The 24,055-nt window shown below is 35.4% G+C and overlaps 1 protein-coding gene across 7 annotated transcripts in view; it reads left to right on the forward strand.

Moving 5' to 3' along the window:
• Positions 1 to 24,055, forward strand: part of LOC150106647 (glutathione S-transferase C-terminal domain-containing protein) — a 300,229-nt gene that overhangs the window by 91,033 nt on the left and 185,141 nt on the right. For all 7 annotated transcript variants that reach the window (XR_016548323.1, XR_016548324.1, XM_090392600.1 and 4 more), the window contains one exon: positions 8,198 to 8,265. Coding sequence is in view for 5 of the 7 variants with exons in the window: in XM_090392600.1 (XP_090248726.1) it covers positions 8,198 to 8,265 (68 nt within the window). In the remaining 2 variants the exon portion in view is untranslated. The remainder of the gene's footprint in view (positions 1 to 8,197; positions 8,266 to 24,055) is intronic.

Here is a 24,055-nt window from a genome sequence, read left to right on the forward strand (position 1 = left end):
CCTTCTCACTGTTGTTAATGTAAAGATTGACTAACAGTGAACCAAGGATTGAATCCTATTGTACGCCACTGGTCACCTTAAATCTTGCAAACTCACACCCTCCATGCACCTCCCACTTTTCTGATATCTGTCAGTTGGCCACCCTCTTAACTAATCCCATATTCTCCAGTTTATGCAATGGTCTCTTCTATGCTGTATTTTGTCAAAAGCCTTTGCTAATGAGGACCACGAAATGGATTTGATGTAGAGGTAAGCAGATTATTATTTCATTGCATGAGGTCGTGATCAGGCTGAGATTATTGTGTACAGATTTAATTACTGGTTTTCATAAGATGAGGAGATATTGACTAAAGTGGTTTCTTGTCTCTAGAATGTTGCATATTGATAAAGATTGAGAGGATGCAATTTGTAGAATAGTGGTTAAGAGGAATGTTATATGATTGAAAAACAGAACAGAGAAAGGTGGAAAGAACTAGAGGAGGCCTTCCAGCAGTGGACAGAAAATGGCTGAAAAGAAGAAGAATGTGGATGACATTTTTCATAAATTGAGGAGACAGGGAGAACAAGATGCAATCCTTGGAAGCTGTATAAGGAGAGTGTTTACAGGGCAGTGAAGAATAGGATTTTTCTACGGAGAGCAGTGGATGATTTGAATGCGTTGCCTGAGAGTATGATGAATGCATTTCAGACATGGTATGATGAGCTAAGTGTGTGACAATGGGATCTTCCACGATGCTTCTTTTGACTTCATGGTGTCAGATTATGATGATAATGATAAAAATAATAATTATAAGATGTAAAAACTGTGAAAAACCATCTCTGTGATGCTGATGAAGATGCAACCACTTTTTTCAGAGATATAAATTCTGTTAGAATAATGGGAATGGGGAGGGAGATACACTGGAGCAGCATGTCATCATTTTTCTTTCATCTCAGGCCATCAAAATACTTCTGAGAGTAACTATTATTTTTCAGAAAATAGCAATGTATACTAAATATTAATTATAATTTTAATTAATACTTTGTATATTTCGGCAACATTACATTACCATCATCAGGAATCACAAAGCAATGATACACTAGTGGCCAAAATTGTGGAAAGAAACCTTTTGGAAAAAGTGTGTTTTTGAGATTTGATGGCTCATAACATCACTTTTTTTTAGTGTAATACCATAAAAGTATCAATGGAAAGATAATTTATTCAAGAATGTAATGCAACAAAGTTTGTTCAATTATCTGTATTCTATGAAAAGTAATAGACAAATAACCAGAAAAAAAAGAAGCACAACTTGCTTAGGTTGATATGAAGTAGCTTTCCTTCATTTGAATGTAGCCAATGAGCATGAGTGTTTAGAGAGCCAATCAGGTGTCATCTTGTTTTGGCAATGAGCCAATAAGGTCATAGTAGGATTCAGTTATTGACGTCATGTATTGGAGCTGAGAGGAGGACATTTGTCAGTGTGTTATGTGATTGCTATCAAGTTGGTTGTTTTTCCTGTGTTCTTTCATTTAGTGAGCTTGTAAAATGTAATAAAATTAAAGAAATGGTGCAAAGACTTGACTGGTCATCCAGAAAGCGATGTGTAAAATAGTACTATTAAGTGAACAAGGCTACAGTTACGAAGAAATTAGAAGAAAAATTGGTGGAAACTTAACCAAAAGTGGCATTTCTAAATTTTTGAAGAGTATAAGGAGACTCAGTCACTACAAAACCAGACTGATAAAGGCAGGAAAAGGTGCACAACAGCAAGTGATGATAGAAGAATTGAGAGACTGTGCCTATGTGACAGAAGAAAATCATCTGGGTATATACAAGATGAAATGGCTCAATACAATGTGAAGTTGAGTGCAAGGACTGTTCGGCACAGACTGCAGGAATTTGGTCAAAATGCTAGAATTCCATGAAAGATGCCATTTTTATCTCTCAAATAAAGGTTGAAAAGATTAAACTGGGCTAAAACCCATGTTAACTGGATAGCGGAACAATGGGACAGTGTTATTTGCAGTGATGAGACTAAAATCTCCCTGTTTGGTAGTGATGGCATAAAATACGCAAGGAGAAGAATCAGAGAAGCTTTGCATCCTGATTGCATTACACCTACCATGAAACACACACTTAGTGTTATGATCTGGGGTTGTATGACATCAAAAGATGTGGGCAGAATTTGCATGATTAATGGGAATATAAATGCCCAAAACTACATAAATGAAATACTTGAGCCCAAACTGAAGCCTTCTGCATGTGATCTTTTCCAAGATAATGAAGCATTTATATTTCAACAGGATTCAGCTCCATGTCATGTTGCTGCTGTGTGCAAAAAGTGGTTTCAAGATAATCATATTCCACTGCTGGAATGGCCTGGGAATAGCCCAGACCTTAACCCAATCGAAAATCTATGGAGCCGACTAAAGAAATTTGTTAGTCAGAAGCAACCCAGCAATAAAACCCGATTAATAGAAGCAATAATTCAGTTTTGGTTTCACATTATAACAGCTGCAGAACTAAAAAACTTAGTTCACTCCATGGGAAGGTCTTGTAAGGCCTTAATTAATGGTACAGGTTACCCAACTAAGTATTAACTCGCATTGTGAGAATTTTTGTATATCTCATTTTTTCTGTGTTTCACCTTTCTTCTTTATAACTGCTGATCTAATAAAAAATCCTTCATAAAAGTTATTGCATTACATTCTTGATTAAATTATCTCATCATCAAATTCCTGCCATGTACCCTCAAGGGGTGTACAGGATATGATAGTACTACACGAAAAAAATTACATCATTATTAATTTCCTGTCTACAATTTTCCTCCACATCAGTCTGTTACTTGTCAACACTCCAACATTATCAGATCTTATATTTCTATCGTCTAAAGCACTTTGTACCGTATCAATCCACCTATATCTTGGTCTTCCTCTGGGTCGTTTTCCTGCCAACCTGGCAGAGAACACTTGTTTTGCTAATCTTTCCTCTCCCATTCTGTTTAAGTGACCATACCACCTGAGATTAGCTCTGCTAACACATTCCTGGATGTTGACAATGTCAAGTTGTTTCCTAATATCCTCGTTTTTAATATGATACTGCCATTGATGCCATCTGTTCACGCCTATAATCTTTCTCAGGACTCTCATATCTGTGGTCTCTAGTCTTTAGTCAAGTGTTTTACTTCTGACCCAGCTCTCAGATCCATAAGTTAAAACTGGTATGAACACTGTCTTGTATACAGCTAATTTAGTGTTCCGAGTAATTTCTCTCTTATTCCATATGAATTTATTCAATTGACTTCCCACGATACCAGCTTTGCTGATTCTGTTGTCTATTTCTATATTTAATTTACCATCTTCAGTAAAAATCGTGCCTTAATAGCTGAAATGTTTTACTTGTTCCACAGGTTCTCCATTCACAACACAGTTGACATTTTCAATGATTCTGCCTATTTTCATTGTCTTTGTCTTTTTATTGCTGACCTTCATACCATATCTATTACAACAGCTATTCAATTTAGTCAGAGAATCTTGCAGACTTGTAGCGGATTTATTTAGAAGTATAACATCATCCGCATAAAGCAAAGAGCTGACATTAACATCTCCAATTTTGATATCATGTTTAATACCACTTTCCTTCATAATGTGATCCATATAGATAATGAATAACAGAGGGGATAATGTACATCCTTGTCTCACACCAGATTTAACATTAAACCATCTTCCTGTACTTCCTTCGATTCTAACTGCTGACTTACAACTCAATTGCTTGATATAATGCCCCATTGACACCATATGACTGCAGCGTATTGAATAGCTTCTCTCTTGGCACCTTGTCATATGCCTTTTCCAGATCGACAAAACTTAAATACAGATCTTTGTTATATTCCCATGCTTTCTCGACTATTTGTCGTAAAGTGAAGATCTGATCCTGACCGCCTCTATTTGGCCTGAATCCAGCTTGTTCTTCACCAAGCTTTTCTTCCACAATTCTTCTCAACCGTTTCTGAAGTATACTTGCATAGATCTTGCCAGGAACACTCAGTAGGGAAATACTTCTGTAATTCTCACATTCAGTTTTATTTCCCTTTTTATATAAGGTTACTATGAGAGCTCTACTCCAATCATCGGGAATTTGTCCCTCTGTCCATGCTTTCTGAACTATGCAGTGTAGCCACTGTAAGACCCTTATACCACCATACTTCAGCATTTCTGGTCGAATATCATCTACTCCTGCTGCCTTTCCACATTTCAAGCCTTTGATGGCTTTTTCTACTTCAAGTATGGATATGTATTCCTGACTGCAAGCCTGGTCAGTGTTTTTTACCACTGTGCTGTCATCACTGCTTGTTTCATTTAGCAGTTTTTCAAAGTAATTACTCCATACTTCAAGGATATCTTTTTCTCCCGTTTTCATGTCACCTTTATCATCTCTAATTCCTTTTACAGCACTCTTTCCTCCATTCTTAAGCTTCTTCAACAACCTCCAGAATATTTTGCCACCTTCTTGATATTTATTTTCTATATTCTTGCCAAAGTCCTGCCATGACTTTTGTTTAGCTAGTTTTACACAGTGTTTAGCATTCTTGCATTTGTCTGTATATTCTCTAAGAGCACAAGCTGACTTATTTGACAGGAACTTTTGGTATGCTTTCTTCTTTTCCTTCACTGCCTCTTTAACTTCCTGTGTCCACCAGGGAGTTCTGATTTTTTTATCCTTACAGACAACCTCACCACATGCCTCTCTGGCAGAATCAATGTTTTCTTCAGAGTTTGCCACTGAATCTCCAAGGTTTGATTCCAGTTCTCAAACTCTTTCATTTTTTCTTCAATAATCTTTGTGTATTTTAGTCTACAGTTCACATCTGAGAGCTGCTCAACTTTTATTCGCTTTAAAACTTTCTTACATGTTATTCTTTTCAATATTAAATTCAATTTTATCCTGCTCAAAACTAAATAGTGATCACTTCGAATTTCAAATCCTCTGTACACTCTGGTGTCCTGCACCAGGGAGAAAACATCACTATCAACAATAACATAGTCAATGAGACTTTTCTTATTCCTAGCCTCTTCTCTCCATGTGAATTTGTGCACATTTTTATGTTGGAAAATGGTGTTAGTAATAACCAGTCCATGTCCTGAGCAGAAATCCAACAGATATTTGCCATTATTATTAGCTTTGCTCTTTTCTCCAAATTTTCCCAAAATATTTTTGTATGTCTCACAATCATTTCCTACTCTGCTATTTAGATCCCCAGCAAGGACCAACTTTTCATTTTTCATTATGTGTGTTGCTTTTTCTAAAACGTCAAAAATTCCCCCACTTCTACCTTAGTAGAACCTTCTGTGGGACCATTGGCACAAAAAAGACTCATTGTACAGTTCCCCATTCTCATATTTGTCCACATTACTCTACTTGAGACTGACTGCCATTCAAGAAGATTAGTCTCATATTTTGTGTTGAATACTATGGCTACTCCTTCTTTTCCTTGATTTTCCATTGATATATAATTTTATAGTATTACTCCAAAAAAAGTGATGTTATGAACCATCAAACCTCAGAAATAAAAATACACTTTTTCCAAAAGGTTTACACAATTTTCTACTAGTGTATGTGTATGCAAGCACTAACACTGGGTAAATGAGGCTGAAGAAAGGCATCCAAAGTCAAGTCTAGTCCTAAACGGTACCTGCTAGTGGGCTAAATTGGGTGGTCTTCACCGTTCGACTGAAGATCTGAAAAATTAACAGAAATCCTAAAGAAATATGTTATAACCACTTACAGACCACATAAAAAAAACTGGCATCCCTTATCCACTCCACCAAAGACCATACACATTCCATAGATCTACCTAGGTCCCTTGCAGTTGCAAACTGTAGTACTATTAAATTCTGAATGAAAGGAATTATAATATAGTGTTTCATTCAGTCTGCCATTCCCTCAGCCAAATTTGCTCATCAGACAAATAGTAAATTATTCACTTACTGATCTATATTCCATAATTATAAAATAATTGTATGTTCTAATAGTTGTTAGTTATTTATCCTGTACTAATTCTTTGTAGAGTATATATATCCTATGTGAACTGTGCACGGAAACTCGGAACTTAGTCCATTTATGTAAGCCATTGCCAAGGACATAGCCAGTATAACAGAAATTAAGTGCTGTATGAAGTTACGAAATTATCTGCCAGTGCACATTTTGGCACTAGTTACTATGCCGAGCTAACGAGGATGCACGAGGCAAATTTTGGCATGAAGAAGGAAGGAAGAGACATGCACTGTTGAATAAATAGAGACGAGGCTCGAAAGATAGAACCGGGTTGAAACAAGTGAGCTTCCTGTTTTTCTCTTATTCTTTCGCAGGCTCTTATTCGTATCCTGATTCTTATTCCCTCGTCTTATAAATGTGAAAGATGAGAGGTATGACAGGGATTGCCAAGGAAACCTGAAGGATATTCAATTTTGAGCGAAGTAGGCATATATTCCCGAGCCAACAAGATCGTTATGGTGAATCTGGATCCTATCGAACTAAAGTGACCTAAGAGTGAAAGCTATTGAGAAACAAGGAAGTGTTTTCCAGAACATGTGATAATAAGTAAAGTATATCAACCATCTTGGTAAGGAAATCCTTTCTGTGTCTTTTGTGAATGTAATTACAATAAAGAGGAAGTGTATTGCCTTAATGACAGTTCAAGTTTGAACATGTGATATCTTGAAGCTTGTTCCAAGAGAACGTGATATAAGTTAGAAACTGACTTATTAAGAATTACTGTAATAGATTGATGGAACTTTAGAATTCCTTGGTGTGTATTTAGCGATATGTGCTTTGTATATCCTGAACGGCTAAGCAGAGTCGAAAATTGAAGTATATTGAATAGATAACCTTTGACTAAAGGCCGTTCTTAGAAACTTATAACTCTAAGAAGGGTAGAAATCTATATGTTTTAAGAATTTAACCGTGCTGAGTATATTCTACTGTGAAGTTGCTATTGTCTTAATAAGAACTTTATTTCATGATCATTTTAGTTATGTTTAGATCGTCCTTGATTAATGTAAATTCATGTGTTAGTGTATTAAATGTTTTTATTTAATTTGAATCTTGTGCTTGCCTGAGTTCATTTCATTGCACAGCTCATTTTAACAGTTCGGATCTAAGCATGAACTCTACTTAATGTGAATGTAAAGAAGGATTAGAGAACCACGACTGCTATATAACTTAAAAGTAATTTGTCTAAGGAAAGTTCTGTCTTATTTAGATTACTGTAGCATTATACTTGCTGATGATTGATTCCTTAACATTATTCTTACAACCATGGAAACAGAGTGGCGCAGTTAAATATAAATTTTCTTTGTGTTCGAAAATGGAATCAATCAGCAGAAAGAACTAGGGAATTACCGACCTCGTCGATAACCTTCCCCCTATTGTTTTAACTCTTATACAGTATTACCCATATAAAGATTAGGCCTAGGCTGTCTTGTGACTGAATACAACATTCAAGCGAAAATAGAATACACAACGAAAAAGAAAGACGTCACAGCAGTACTACGGCCAGACAGCCATTATCAGAATTTCTGAACACGTGGACTACATCCGTTTTCACCATTACAGCCACTCTCGATTTGCTGACCATGCTTTGGACACTCATCACAGGAAAAGCTGGAAGAAGCCACTCTTTTGTACCACAGCAAATACAAATACTGTGTAAAAGGCTATTCCTGGAATCTGTCTCAGCCCTGAGAAACTTTTCAAATCTCAAGAAATTTGAGTGCATGAAACTACTTCAAATTTGGGAAGCACTCATCCTGAGATCTTCAGCTCAATGGACTAGACCACCCAATTTAGCTCACTAGGGGGTGCCATTTAGGATTCTCACCCAACTTTGGTTGCCTTTGTTCAGCCTCATTTACCCAGTGTTTGTGCTTGTGTGTACATATCATTGCCTTGTTATCCCTGATGATGGCAATGTAACGTTGTCAAAATATAAGAAGTATTAATTAAAGTTGTTATAATTAATATTTAGTATGCATTGTTATTTCCTGAAAAATAATAGTCATGAATAGCAAACATATAAGCCTTTCAACCAAGAATTACTTCTGAGAACGCAATACTTGTGAGAGTGTAGTATATATAATATTTTAAGATAGACTAGAGACATTCTGTTATATTAGCAATCAGTGTACTAAATTTGTGTCTATTCTTTTTTGATTGCAGAGTTCCGTTTGTACAAAATTTTGTGAATTGGATTTACCTCAGGAGACCAAGGATATTGCAATTCAAAAGTAAATTGTTTGATTTTTACCATTGCTTTTTTTTTTTTTTCACATGGCATTTTGAAATTCATCCATTGTCAGTGATATTACAATAATTACCATATCACTGGTCATAGACTGATTTCAAAATGACATGTTAATTGGTTGATTCAAGAGTGAATCAGTGAATTTAGAAATTTATTTGTAGATTTTTTTAAAAATTGCAATCAACTTCAGTATATATATATAGTTTCTGAAGGAAGAAAGATTTTATATATATGTCAGAAAACTAGGTATTATTTATGATACTTTTGACAGTACAGGTAGCTCTCTTTATACGTGGGGGGTTACATTCTCGACAATCAGCGCACATCGAAATCGCATAAAACGGAAGGCTTATAACATAAAATAAAAGAGGTCGTGTTCCCAAACAAGCCAGATTCCATTCTTTTAAGATTAGAATCTTGCTCAAAAATGCATCTATTTTTCATACGTGTTAAGGCATAAGAGTTGTAAATAAAATATCTGGTTCATATAAAACAAATAACTGTTAAAGTAGTTCTTTATTTTCGAGATGAATATGTTGTAACCACATCTTAATCACATCTGAACTTAATAATGCCATTTTAGATGACATGCCAAAGTTGAAGGCTGCTTTTTTTCAAGAATCTCTCAATAGAACCTGGCTTGCAGTTTGCAACTTCTGATTGTAGACATCCTTGTAGCATTTAAGGATGTTTATCACTCTATAACTCCTCATGTGGTCAGTCTGTTCTTAGAAGAGAGCCATGGTATCAGCTTCAAAAAGTTTGAGATATGACTATTGTGAGAGTTTTCTCAGGCTCACACAACTCAGATTCCTTACCAGTGTGCTTTTCCATAGCCAGAAGATCTTCGTTGCTCAGGGTGCAGAAATTATTTATAGATAAAGACAATACTGCATAGACCAATATGGCAATAAGGATATAAAATGACTAAGCTATTGAGTACAGCAAAGAGGTACAAAACAAGATGAATTCACAGAAGTTTTTCAGCAGTGTTGGATAGAAAACAGATAGTCCGTATGTACAAAAATGAAACCATGTATCTGCAAAAATGTTGATAACGAAAGCACATATAATGAGAGTTATATCTTAACTTGTGAATGGGTTAAAAGAAATTATGAATATATTTTATCCTGCAGATATTTTACTGAATGTAACAACTCAGAATCCTAAGATTTCAAAAGCACTTGTCCTTGTCAGAAATATGAGGTATTAGAAACAAGCGTATAATGGAAACATTTCAAAATTGTAGTGGAAAAAGCAAGAACTAAAGTCTTAGTAGAGTTAGCTTAGCTGTATGGCTTGTTAGAATTACTATCTCCCAAATTTTGGCTAAATTAAGCAACCATGCGGTGTTGATATCAGTCGGGTGACTCATTGCTACTGATCCAAAAATGCATCTGAAATTTGTAATTGTGTCTATGTAGTATTATTGTTTCTCTTTATATGATTCTCCATGGTCTACTACACCTAATTTGCCATAATGATTGTAGGCTTTTTTCTTATGTTCTTTGATGCAGATATTAGTCTCTTTCTGTCTACCCAAAACAGACTTACATTTGATGTCACCTTTATACACTACTGGTTATGATAATTATGTAGACTTTTGACTAATCACAATCAATTATAAAAGGAATTACAGTGTGTTTATGATGAAAAGAATTAATTTTGGCTAGAAACAGACATCCTCTCAAAATCAGACCCAAAACCTTTAGTGTGGTGGCGGTATGTAGACAATGTCTTCATAATTTGGAGGGACACAAAAACCGTTCTTTTGGACAGTGGGTTTATTTTGTTCATAACAATATAAAAATGAAAAACCTGCTAATTTCACCACTGATGCTTATGGCTTCTTCTGACTTTGGACAAACAAAAACTACAATAAACGCCTAACATGTACCATAACATTACAAAATGCATAAAAATTTGTAGGAACTGTTAGAATATAAACTGAAACAAAATCACATGGAATGTGGATGCTGGCAAGAGGCAGCTAAAAATTAGTCTGACATGTGGAAAGATCTAATGAGTGATTTCTGAATATTACATAGGATCAATTCTTGATTCTCATTGAGTGTGTCTGGTGAACGAATGACCATAGTAAATTCTTTTGTATGAATATGTAAGGCACATAGAACTCATATTCCATTCAGTATTATGATGATGTGTATGGGAAAAATGAAAAACTAGACCCAAGTTGTCTTCTCTGTTGTTATTGATGTCAGTCCTTGATTCTTATTGAGAAAGAAAGAGCATATTGGAAACAATGTTTTTTCTTTATTTCCAAACTTCTAGATGTATGCCCTATATATATGAAAGGTCACAAAAACATGGAATATTATAAACCCCAAGATGTTTATAGAAAGGATTGTGGTCTTTAGGTGAATGAAGTAAACTTTGTATAGTCAAAATAGGCTTGAAGGCCACTCTTATGTCATGAGATTTGAGGAGACTATCAATCTTGAGTAAAAGTCTACCAATTTAAGGGATGGAAACTGAAGTTCTGTAGTCGATGTTGGGATTTTGCTATGGAGCAGGAGTAGTGAATAATCATTTTTGTACAAGTTTCTAGAATATCTGTTGCACACAAGTAGTTGCAGAAGAGATTGTAATTTTTCCCTACTAGTTGAATTACTAAGTGATCACTTTGCAAGGGTATATAATCCATTTTTCTACATATCTAGTTTTTGTGATATATGATGCAATGATGAATGCAGGTAATGTAGAAATTTCAGTCAAGAAAGGGTTCATGTAGAACTTCAAAGCTTATGACAAACTTAGGAGACAACTTGGAGCCATGCCATAGCATAAGAAACTACATGGAATGAATGTCATTAGTTCATTTAGAAGCGGTCAAGGATTGTTTGTGCAAGGCACTATCAGAGTGCATTCCCAAAGTCAGGAGGATAAACCAAGTAGGGATTAAGTGGATGAGTAGCAATATAAAGCAGCAGCTGCAAAAAAAATGAAAGCATTGTGGAAGGAATACAGATAAAAAGAGGTGGTCAGCATGCTCATGAGCAGTATAAAGCACAAGCAAAGATGGTAACTAGTATAGTAAGGAAGGCTGAATCACATTTTTAGAGAAAATTAGCTAAGCAGGCCAAAGTAAATCCTAAAGATTTTTTTATGAAGGAAATGCTACACCAAGATACTGCTGGACTTTGCAAAGGAATTGACAGAATATTGCATGGAAAACTATTACATAAACTGGAACAAATGAGAATGGATATGAGTCTGGTGACATGGATAGGAGGGAGAGGACTGATAGACATCAAAGGATATCTATATAGTGAGTAAGAGAAAGAATGATTATGGAAAGATAACTGCTGAGTGCTGATGTTAGGAAAGAAACAGAAGCAGAGAAATAGTTTAGTTACTAAGTGATCACTTATCAATGGCATATCATCCATGTGGTGACTTTGCAGTTATTGATGTGACAGAGACTGATGTTAGAATCATTTCCTTTAGTGTTACACAGTGATCAGCATTCATTTAACACAAATTATGGACTCTACAATTGTATTATAAATCATCATTTTAATTTCCCGACGTTTCAACCTTCATATTAAGGTCATCATCTGGAATATATATATATATATATATATATACACAGAGACAAGATAAATTACATTTCACATAGTATGCTGAAGAGACAATGATTTGATCAACAGTTATTCTACTGACCTGATCTCTAGTGAAAATAAAATAAAATTACAATAAATAAATGAAATAAAATAAAATTAACTACATCAAAGCTATATTCTATTTAAGACAACATCAGAGAAACATTCTTTCATATAGATAGTTTTGTTACATGAAAATGATGTCCTAATTTAACATGACCATTGTCATATTAGATTTAGGATCCTGGATTACCCATGTTTCTATTTAAAATAACTCTTAGGGAGGAAGGTTAAGTGGGTAGAATATGTGCCTTCCATATGTTTGGGATTTTTAGACCATCATTATTGTTAAGATTAGGGTAATTGAAAAGAATCTCACAGACCTTAAATTTATGTTCATACCATGATTTAGTGTGATGTAAACAAGAGGTGCTTTTCCAGTCAATTCTATATAAAGTGTTCAGGGCATGATCAGAGAAGTCTTTGATATCTCTGCCCTCTTCACAAATGTCCCAATCAATGACACAATCCTTCTATTACATAACAAATTCCCTCCTGATATCACAGCACTCTTTGTGCATGTACTATGTTCTGGCTATTTTGTGTGGCAAAACACTTTCTACCTACAAAAAGAAGGCACAGCCATGGGCTCACCATTTTCTCCCTGTTGCTAGCTTTTACATGGAACATTTTGAGCAACGTACTCTAGATTCCTCTCCTTTAAAACCCAAAGTCTGGCTTAGATACGTTGACGATGTTTTCGCTATCTGGCCCAATGGCCGCTAGACACTTTCCTCAGCCACCTAAACAAACAACATAAACGCATACAATTGAGATTGAAAAGCAGAACATACTTTTGATTCTAGACACACACACACACACTTGTCACAGGTCTTCCTTCTGGCAGCCTTTCCTTCACTGTTTACCTGACACATACTGGCATATATATATATATATATACACACACACACACACACACACACACACACACACACAAAAACTAGGGTCATTAGCACACTTAAAAATAGGGCTTTGAAGATTTGCTCCAATGAACAAGCACTTAATTAAAATTTATCAGCAATACTTTCATAAAAAATGGTTACATCAAAATACTATCAACAAAATTCTATACAAGACCTCACTTAAAAACAAAAATAAACAAGACTATAATAAAACTGTAACTATTCCATACATTAAAGGAATAATCATACAAAATAAATAGAATACTACAAAAATGCAACCTTACAGCCACCTTTAAACCTGCAAAATTAAAGAACTTACTCAACATATCCAAGGATCCCCCGCACCCATGGGGGGAGTGGATCCTTGGTATACCTGGGGTATACCGTATTCATTGCACCTGTAATTTGCTCTATATAGAGGAAACAGGATGCACGATTCCTATCAGAAAAAAGGAACATAAACGACACATTAAATATAATAATTATGGTCTTTCTGATCATGCCCTGAACACTTGACATAGAATTGACTAGAAAAGCACTTGTTGTTTACATCACACCAAATCATGGTATGAACGTAAATTTAAGCTTGTGAGATTCTTATCAATCACCCTAATCTTAACAATAAAGATGGTCTAAAAATCCCAAACATATGGAAGGCACATACTCTACTCACATAACTTATCTCTCTAAGAGTTAATTTTAAATAGAAACATAGGTAATTCAGGATCCTAAATCTAATATAACATTGGTCATGTTGAATTAGGACATCATTTTCACTGTAACAAAACTATCTATATGAAAGAATGTTTCTCTGATGTTGTCTTAAATAGAATATAGCTTTGATATAGTTAATTTATTTTATTTTATTTCATTTATTTATTGTAACTTTATTTTATTTTCACTAGAGATCAGGCCAGTAGAATAACTGTTGATCAAATCATTGTCTCTTTAGCATACTATGTGAAATGTAATTTAGCTTGTCTCTGTATATATATATATATATGTATATACTCTAGATTATGACCTTAATATGAAGGTCGAAATGTTATGAAATTAAAATAATTATTTATAACACGGTTGTAGAGTCCATAATTTATGTAAAATGAAGACTGGTGTTAGATTTGAGGTAGATGAACTGGAGATACTCAGTATATTAAAAAAAATATCAATGTGAATATAGTAGTAGGCCTGGATGGTATGTCTGCTTATGTACTACAAGAAGGTGCAGGTGAACTGGCACAGTCTCTGACAAAGTTGTTTAATCTAGGTCTCAGCTTAGGCAAGGTTCTAAGGGAATGGAAAGTGGACAAGATAGTCCATTACATAAAGGTGGCTCTAAAACAGAAGTAGCAAATATCAGACCAATTATATCTGGAGTGATAGTTAAAATATTGGAAAAGTTGGTTAAAAGTAAAATTCAGGAGTTGATGGATAGGAGTGATACTCTATAGAAGACAGCATTGCATTGTAAAAGGTAGGTCCTGCCTCAATAATTTATTCACATTTTGTAATAAGACGAAAGCAGAAATGGATAAAGAAAATGGATACACCATGATACTGCTGGACGTTTCTTCTGAAAAGTTCTCAGCCTTGCCGTAGATGGCAAAGCTATCGGCAAGATTTTAAGTTTGTACATCTGTCATAAGCATCCATGTGAAATTGCAAATCATTCTATCAAGAAGTAGTTAGTTTTATACAGCTGTCTGAAGCAAAAGTGTTGTCTGTATCCCTTGAAATGCATAAAATCAAGTATCATGCGGTTATAAAATTCTTTGTAAAAGAAGGTTTAAAGCCAAAAGAAATTCATTTGAAGTTCATAAAAGTTTATGGGCACTCTTCTTCTTTGTTTTTGACAATTAAGAAATGGGCTGTTGAGTTAAAACATGGCCATACCAGCCTTGAAGATGATCCACGTGAAGGATGTCCAAAAAATGTAACACCAGAAATCATTGATGAAGTGCACGATATGGTATTGGATGACCGGTGAGTCAAAGTACGTGAAATTGTCGAGACTATGGGCATTTCAAAAGAACGTATAGGATATGAAAAGCCAAACGGCTATATTTTCTGGCGAAGTTAGATTAAGTTAGACTAAAAAAAATCCCTTATTATTTTACAGCCAGTATGCGAAACTCGTAGATCATAGTTTTCGATCTGGTGAGATCTTTCTGAGCAATAAATACAAAATGTTATATTCAGGCAATAACAATCAAGAAAAAGAAGGAGTAGCCATAGTATTCAACACAAAATACGAGGCTAATCTTCTTGAATGGCAGTCAGTCTCAAGTAGAGTAATGTGGGCAAATATGAGAATGGGGAACTGGACAATGAGACTTATTTGTGCCTATGGTCCCACAGAAGGTTCTACTAAGGTAGAAGTGGAGGAATTTTTTGAGGCTTTAGAAAAAGCAACTGACACAATGAAAAAGGAAAAGTTGGTCCTTGTTGGGGATCTAAATAGTAGAGTAGGAAATGATTGTGAAACATACAAAAATATTTTGGGAAAATTTGGAGAAAAGAGCAAAGCTAATAATAATGGCAAATATCTGTTGGATTTCTGCTCAGGACATGGACTGGTTATTACTAACACCATGTTCCAACATAAAAATGTGCACAAATTCACATGGAGAGAAGAGGCTAGGAATAAGAAAAGTCTCATTGACTATGTTATTGTTGATAGTGATGTTTTCTCCCTAGTGCAGGACACCAGAGTGTACAGAGGATTTGAAATTGGAAGTGATCACTATTTAGTCTTGAGCAGGATAAAATTGAATTTCATATTGAAAAGAATAACATGTAAGAAAGTTTTAAAGCGAATAAAAGTTGAGCAGCTCTCAGATGTGAACTGTAGACTAAAATACAGCAATATTATTGAAAAGAAAATGAAAGAGTTTGAGAACAGGAATCAAACCTTGGAGATTCAGTGACAAACTCTGAAGGAAACATTGATTGATTCTGCCAGAGAGGCATGTGGTGAGGTTGTGTGCAAAGATAAAAAAATCAGAACTCCCTGGTGGACACAGGAAGTTAAAGAGGCAGTGAAGGAAAAGAAGAAAGCATATCAAAAGTTCCTGTCAAATAAGTCAGCTTTTACTCTTACAGAATACAGAGACAAATGTAAGAAAGCTAAACAGTGTGTAAAACTAGCTAAACAAAAGTCATGGGAGGACTTTGGCAAGAATATAGAAAATAAATATCAAGAAGGTGGCAAAATATTCTGGAGGTTGTTGAAGAAGCTTAGGAATGGAGGAAAGAGTGCTGTAAAAGGAATTAGAGATGATAAAGGTGAAATGAAAACAGGAGAAAAAGATATCCTTGAAGTATGGAGTAATTACTTTGAAAAACTGCTAAATGAAACAAGCAGTGATGACAGCACAGTGATAAAAAACACTGACCAGGCATGCAGTCAGGAATACATATCCATACTTGAAGTAGAAAAAGCCATCAAAGGCTTGAAATGTGGAAAGGCAGCAGGAATAGATGATATTCGACCAGAAATGCTGAAGTATGGTGGTATAAGAGTCTTACAGTGGCTGCACTGCATAGTTCAGAAAGCCTGGACAGAGGGACGAATTCCCGATGATTGGAGTAGAGCTCTCATAGTACCCATATATAAAAAGGGAAATAAAACTGAATGTGAGAATTACAGAGGAATTTCCCTACTAAGTGTTTCCTGGCAAGATCTATGCAAGTATACTTGAGAAACGGTTGAGAAGAATTGTGGAAGAAAAGCTTGGTGAAGAACAAGTTGGATTCAGGCCAAATAGAGGCTGTCAGGATCAGATCTTCACTTTACGACAAATAGTCGAGAAAGCATGGGAATATAACAAAGATCTGTATTTAAGTTTTGTCGATTTGGAAAAGGCATATGACAAGGTGCCAAGAGAGAAGCTATTCAATACGCTGCAGTTATATGGTGTCAATGGGGCATTATATCAAGCAATACTTAGTCTTTATTTGAGTTGTGAGTCAGCAGTTAGAATTGAAGGAAGTACAGGAAGATGGTTTAATGTTAAATCTGGTGTGAGACAACGATGTACATTATCCCCTCTGTTATTCATTATCTATATGGATCACATTATGAAGGAATGTGGTATTAAACCTGATATCAAAATTGGAGATGTTAATGTCAGCTCTTTGCTTTATGCAGATGATGTTATACTTCTAAATAAATCCGCTACAAGTCTGCAAGATTCTCTGACTAAATTGAATAGCTGTTGTAATAGATATGGTATGAAGGTCAGCAATAAAAACACAAAGACAATGAAAATAGGCAGAATCATTGAAAATGTCAACTATGTTGTGAATGGAGAACCTGTGGAACAAGTAAAACATTTCAGCTACTTAGGCACAATTTTTACTGAAGATGGTAAACTAAATATAGAAATAGACAACAGAATCAGCAAAGCTGGTATCGTGGAAAGTCAATTGAATAAATTCATATGGAATAAGAAAGAAATTAGTCAGAACACTAAATTAGCTGTATACAAGACTGTGTTCAAACCAATATTAACTTATGGATCTGAGAGCTGGGTCAGAAGTAAAACACTTGACCAAAGACTAGAGACCGCAGATATGAGAGTCCTGAGAAAGATTAGAGGCGTGAACAGATGGCATCAATGGCAATATCATATTAAAAATGAGGATATTAGGAAAGAACTTGACATTGTCAGCATCCAGGAATGCGTTAGCAGAGCTAATCTGAGATGGTATTGTCACTTAAATAGAATGGGAGAGGAAAGATTAGCAAAACAAGTGTTCTCTGCCAGGTTGGCAGGAAAACGACCCAGAGGAAGACCAAGATATAGGTGGATTGATACGGTACAAAGTGCCTTAGACGATAGAAATATAAGATCTGATAATGTTAGAGTTTTGACAAGTAACAGACTGATTTGGAGGAAAATGGTAGATAGGAAGTTAGTAATGATGTAATTTTTTCATGTAGTACTGTCATATCCTGTACACCCCTTGAGGGTACATGGCAGGAATTTGATGATGATGATGAGTTTCGCATACTGGCTGTAGAATAATAAGGGAGTTTTATCCCCTTAATCTAACGTTTAGGATATATTTTGCATGAAGAATTGCAAATGAAAAAGCTTTGTGCAAGGTGGGTGCTGCGCTTGCTCTCAATGCATTCGAATGAAAATCTCTGAACAGTGCTTGGAGTGTTTTAACAAGAATAAAACTAATTTTGTGCATCGATTTATTACTATTGATGAGGCTTGGATTCACCATTACACACCAGAATCCAAACAACAGTAAAAACAGTGGTCAGAAGCCCGTTATTCAGTGCCAAAGAAGACAAAGTTGGTTCTACAGGAAAGGTCATGGCATCGGTGTTTTGGGATGCTTGTTAATTATCTTGAAAAGGGTAAAACAATAACCGGATAATATTATTTCAATCTTTTAACCAGACTAGATGAAAAAATTCGTGAAAAAAGACCCGATTTGCAGAAGAAAAAAATCATCTTTCGTCAGGACAATGCACCTGCCCACAAAGGTGTTTTGGCAATGGGAAAATTAAGGGATCTGTACTATGAATTGTTAGAATGTCCACCCTATTCCCCAGATTTGGCTCCCTCTGACTTCTATCTCTTCCCAAAACTAAAACTCTTCATCGCTGGTCAGCGTTTTTCTTCAAATCAAGAGGTGATTGTAGCTGTAGAGGGGTATTTTGCAGCTCTTACTGAGAACTACTACAGGGACAGGATAATGGTGCTGGAGCATCGCTGAAATAAATGTATTAGTCTTAAGGGAGATTGTTGAAAAATAAAAATAATTTTGAAATTATGAATTCGTTTTTTCATTGTTAGGACGAGAACTTTTCAGACCACTTTCATATAAGTTAGAGCAAATGGGAATGGTTATGAGTCTGGTGGTATTAGTGGAGGTGGTGGCTGATGACATCCGAGGGTGGTGTATGGTGGAGTGGAATCAAGGCGAATGACAGTGAGTAGCTTAGTGTCCCACGGATATGTACTACTACCATTGCAAAAGATTTGTGGGGGTGGGAGATATTCAGTTGTTTGCTGATGATGAAAAACTTAGAATTGCAATAGTCGATGAAGATCATGTAGATATCTTACAGACCGATTTAAATAAATTGGCAGTGTGGGCAAAAGACAACGGTTGTTAATTTAATGTTGTAAAATGTAAGGTTTGGAATGAAAAGATAGCATACTTCGTATCATATTGATGGTACTAATTTTCAGAAAATTGATGAGGCTAGGGATCTCAGGGTTGATAGTGGATAGAGATTTTAAATTCAGAGAACATATTGCAAGAGTTTACAAAATAATTTAGAGGATTACTAGATGTTGAACACATCGACAAGTAAAGATAGGGAGATTATTATCCCTCTTTATAAAACTATGCTTCAGCCACATGCTGACCACTGTGCACGGATTTTTGGTCACCTGCGTTTCTTAGGAATTGGGACGGTTGGAGTGAATTCAGAGACGAGTGACCAAGCTTATGACAGGTATATATGGAATGTTCCCTATGAGGATAGGTTGAGAATGTGTAGGTTGCAGAGTTTAGCTGAGAGGCAGAGGAGAGAGGATATGATGGAAACTTATAAATTACTAAAGGGATTCTGAAGATTGACACACAAGAAATTTTTCAATACATGGGGAGTAGGGGGAAAACAAGAGGTCACACTTGGAAGTTGTTTAAGAGTGTGTGAACTAGGTTCACACACTAATGGATAGTTTGGGTCTCCTGTGGTGAGTCGTTTGACTCCATGGAGTACCTATATAAATAATACAGCAAACCCTTGATTTAACGGACTTCGGATTTAGTGGACAAAATTTCTGGCCCGTATGTCACATGAAAATTAACACCCTGTTAATTTTAAAATGCTTTTAACCAAACTTTGCTTATAATTAAATTATGAGGTTATTTTTTGTTATTAATTTCCTGTTATTTTTAACAAATTTTGGCAAATAGGCCATGTATTGGGAAAAAACACTGTAATAATTTAGCTGACATAAATGAGTCACCGCTCATAAAACATGTTCGGCAAATGATTAGGATGTGATCACACCAATCGCACTGTAATTGGTTCTTTTGTCGCGTGGTTACTTTCTACGGCAGTTTTATTACACACATACACGGTACTAATATGGTACACATACACAGTTCTAATGTACTATAGGTTGATCTACCAACCTCTTGTGTATGGGCTCAACATAAAAAAAATATTAAAAAAATTTAAAAAAAAAAAACATTTTCGTAATTTTAGGGAATTAATTATAAAAAAATTCAAAAGTTCACAAAAAAACTTGATAGATTTTTCAAACAGCATTACCTAAACCAAGCACCTCAACATCGAACATTAACTTATCTTAAAGTGTAAAAATTGTGTGTAAAATAATTTTTTTGTTATTACAGTGCTAATATTGATAAAATTGCAGTATAATGTTACAGATATTTTTATTTTAAAAAATTTGTGATTTAACGGATACCCCTTAGCCCCTATTAGTCCATTAAATCAAGGGTTTACTGGTAATAATGACCTGTATAAGTGGGCTTGCAGTGCGCACAAAGAGAGAGAGAGAGAACCATTCTTAGCTTTCTTGGAAATTAAAACATTTAGGAAAGGTAGTTTTCCTTCATTTTCCAGTTCTAAAGCAAATTTTATTTTTCTGTGGAAGGAGTTGATAGACAAAAGAAAATCATGGTACTCGTCAACACTGTATTTCCATATGATAAAGACATCATCTACTAATCTCCACCAGATTGAAAGTTTTTTTTGTTAGTATTAGGTAACCAACAAAGTTGATGTGTTTTTCAGTAGAGTTGGCTGCAATGACTTGTTTTATTTTGTAATGGTTTGCAGAGTGTGCAGTTTTTTTATGTGCATCATAAGGCACAGATATGTGTCAGTCAGTTGGTACATTCTAACTTGGTGTGTACTCTTCTTCTGTGACTTAGAACCCTCTTGAAATGTCAGTTGAACCTGGTGTAATTTGGGCTTGTTTCTTTACAAATTTAAACATGGTTTGAAGGCTTCAGAAGCATCCCATAAGATGTGTGGCATTTGGAAAAGACGTGGTAGCAGAACGTACTGCACAGAAATTGTTTAAAAAATTTGTTTCTGGTGATGAATCACTTGAAGATGGACCATGTTCAGGAAGACCCTCCATTATTGATAATGAAGAATTACGTGCCGCTGTTGAAAATAATTCCACATTAACACATCAAGAACGTTCGCAAATGTTTAACATGAGTGATGAAACAATTTGTTTACATTTGCATCAACTGTAAAAATCATGGATGCTAAAATCATAGGGCCATCATTATTTAACTTGCATATTAGTGATATTGAGCAGGTTTAACTAGAACTATTCAGCAGTTTGGAGATGGTGCAAAATTGGGAAGAATGATGAGGAGTCAAGCAGATGTTATGGCCTTTCAGGAGGACTTGAATAGATTGTATGAGTGGACAATTGAATGGAACTGTGTGTTCAGTATCTTGCAAAGTGTAAGATTTGGAAATTTGTTAGGGATGGGATGCTAAGTATATACCCTTGGTAAGGAAATTTTGAAGGAGATTGAGGAAGAGGTGAGATCGGATTTAGTAGTAGTGGATGATGAGGACCTTAAAGTTCAGGAGTCATATTGAACAGGCTGTGAAGTCATTACATTGGATTACGACATTGATGTGTAGGACCTTAGCATGCCAAAATAAAGAGGTTGTGTATCCAGTTCATAAATCTTTGATGAGGCCCCATATGAATTATTGTGCACAGATTTAGTCACTTGGTTTTTGTGGTGATGAGGATATATTAGAAAGGGTCCAGAGAAGTTTAACTAATGTGATAACAGGTCTTTGAAATGTGGAATACAACATATTGAAGTAATGCAATTCGCACAACCTCATCATTGGGAGGAACAGATGGAATACGATTGAGATGTTTAAGTTTGTAAGGGATTGTTACTGGGTTAAAGTGAAAAAAAATTTTTCATAGAATGGAAAAAGAGGCCATCCCTGGAAACTGTGTAAGAAGGATGAGAGTAAGGAGCAAGTTCTTTACACAGAGAGTGGTTGGTGAGTGAAATTTGGACACTTTGAATGAGTTTAAAGCACCGTTCAATGAGCTTTATGAGTGACAATGTGCCTCCTGGAATGAGTCTTTTGTGGAGGTATGTTGTTAATAATAATCCCATTGCTCCTCTGCTTACCATCCCATATGTTACTTTATCTCTGAACCTGGAAGAAGTATCCATTCATACTCATGCACTTCCTGTCAACTGACTGTTCATTCTCCCATCTACTACCATATCTATATGATGCCATATCTATTACAAGGCCAGACCCTTTCATCTAACTCTTGTTGCCCCCCCACACACACACCTGGTGCTTTGTCTCTATCCAGTGCATGCAAGTCCCTCTCCCCCATGATTTCCATCCTCTCTATTTTGTATAAGCTAAGCTTCAGCAAAGAAGAGACCCTGTATCCAATAATGTATTTTGATCCTATTAATATGTAAAAATACTTGGTCTTCCTCAAATTCCTGACATTTACCCTCAAGGGGTATACAGCATATGATAGTACTACATGAAAAATATACATCATTACTAACTTTCTACCTACAATTTTTGCCAAATCAATCTGTTACCTGTCAAAGCTATAACATTGTCAGATCTTATTTATATATCTATCTTCTAAGGCACTTTTTACTGTATCAATCCACCTATATCTTGGTCTTCCTCTGGGTCTTTTTCCTGCCAACCTGGCAGAGAACACTTGTTTGGCTAATCTTTCCTCGCCCATTCTTTTAAGTGACCATACCACCTGAGATTAGCTCTGCTAACGAATTCCCTAATGCTGACAATGTCAAGTTCTTTCCTAATATCCTCGTTTTAAATATGATATTATCACTGATTCTGTTCATGCCTCTAATCTTTCTCAGGACTCTCATATCTCCAGTCTCTAGTCTTTGGTCAAGTGTTTTACTTCTGACACAGCTCTCAGATCCATAAGTTAAAATTGGTTTGAACACTGTTTTGTATATAGCTAATTTAGTATTTTGACTAATTTCTCTCTTATTCCATATAAATTTATTCAATTGACTTCCTACCATACCAGCTTTGTTGATTCTATTATCTATTTCCAGATTTAATTTACCATCTTCACTAAAAATCGTACCTAAGTAGCTGAAATGTTTTAATTGTTCCACAGGTCTCTGTTTACAGCACAGTTAACATTTTCAACGATTTTACCTATTTTCATTGTCTTTGTCTTTTTATTGCTGACCTTCATGCCATATCTATTACAACAGTTATTCAATTTAGTCAGGGAATCTTGCAAACTTGTAGCAGATTTATTTAGAAGTATAACATCATCTGCATAAAGCAAGGAGCTGACATTAACATCTCCAATTTTGATATCAGGTTTAATACCACTTTCCTTCATAATATGATCCAGATAGATAATGAATAACAGAGGTGATAACGTACATCCTTGTCTGACACCATATTTAACATTAAACCATCTTCCTGTACTTCCTTCAATTCTAACTGCTGACTTACAACTCAATTGCTTGATATAATGCCCCATTGACACCATATGACTGCAGCGTATTGAATAGCTTCTCTCTTGGCACCTTGTCATATGCCTTTTCCAGATCGACAAAACTTAAATACAGATCTTTGTTATATTCCCATGCTTTCTCCACTATTTGTCGTAAAGTGAATATCTGATCCTGACAGCCTTTATTTGGTCTGAATCCAGCTTGTTCTTCACCAAGCTTCTCTTCCACAATCCTTCTCAACCATTTCTCAAGTATACTGGCATAAATCTTACCAGGAACACTCAGTAGAGAAATACCTCTGTAATGCTCACAACAGTTTTATTTCCCTTTTTATATATGGGTACTATGAGAGCTCTACTCAAATCATCTGGAATTTGCCCTTCTGTCCAGGCCCTCTGAACTATGCAGTGTAGCCACTGTAAAACTTTTATACCTCCATACTTTAGCATTTCTGGTCTAATATCATCTACTCCAGCTGCCTTTCCACATTTCAGACTTTTGATGGCTTTTTTCTACTTCAAGTATGGATACGTATTCCTGATTTCATTCCTAGTCAGTGTTTTTGATCACTGTGTTATCATCACTGCTAGTGTCATTTAGCAATTTTTTGAAGTAATTACTCCATACTTCAAGGATATCTTTTTCT

The sequence above is a fragment of the Typopeltis vanoorti genome, chromosome 5 (genome assembly GCF_054136105.1).
Source record: "Typopeltis vanoorti isolate ZY-2024b chromosome 5, IOZ_Tvanoo_1.0, whole genome shotgun sequence".
Classification (NCBI taxonomy): Eukaryota; Metazoa; Arthropoda; class Arachnida; order Uropygi; family Thelyphonidae; genus Typopeltis; species Typopeltis vanoorti.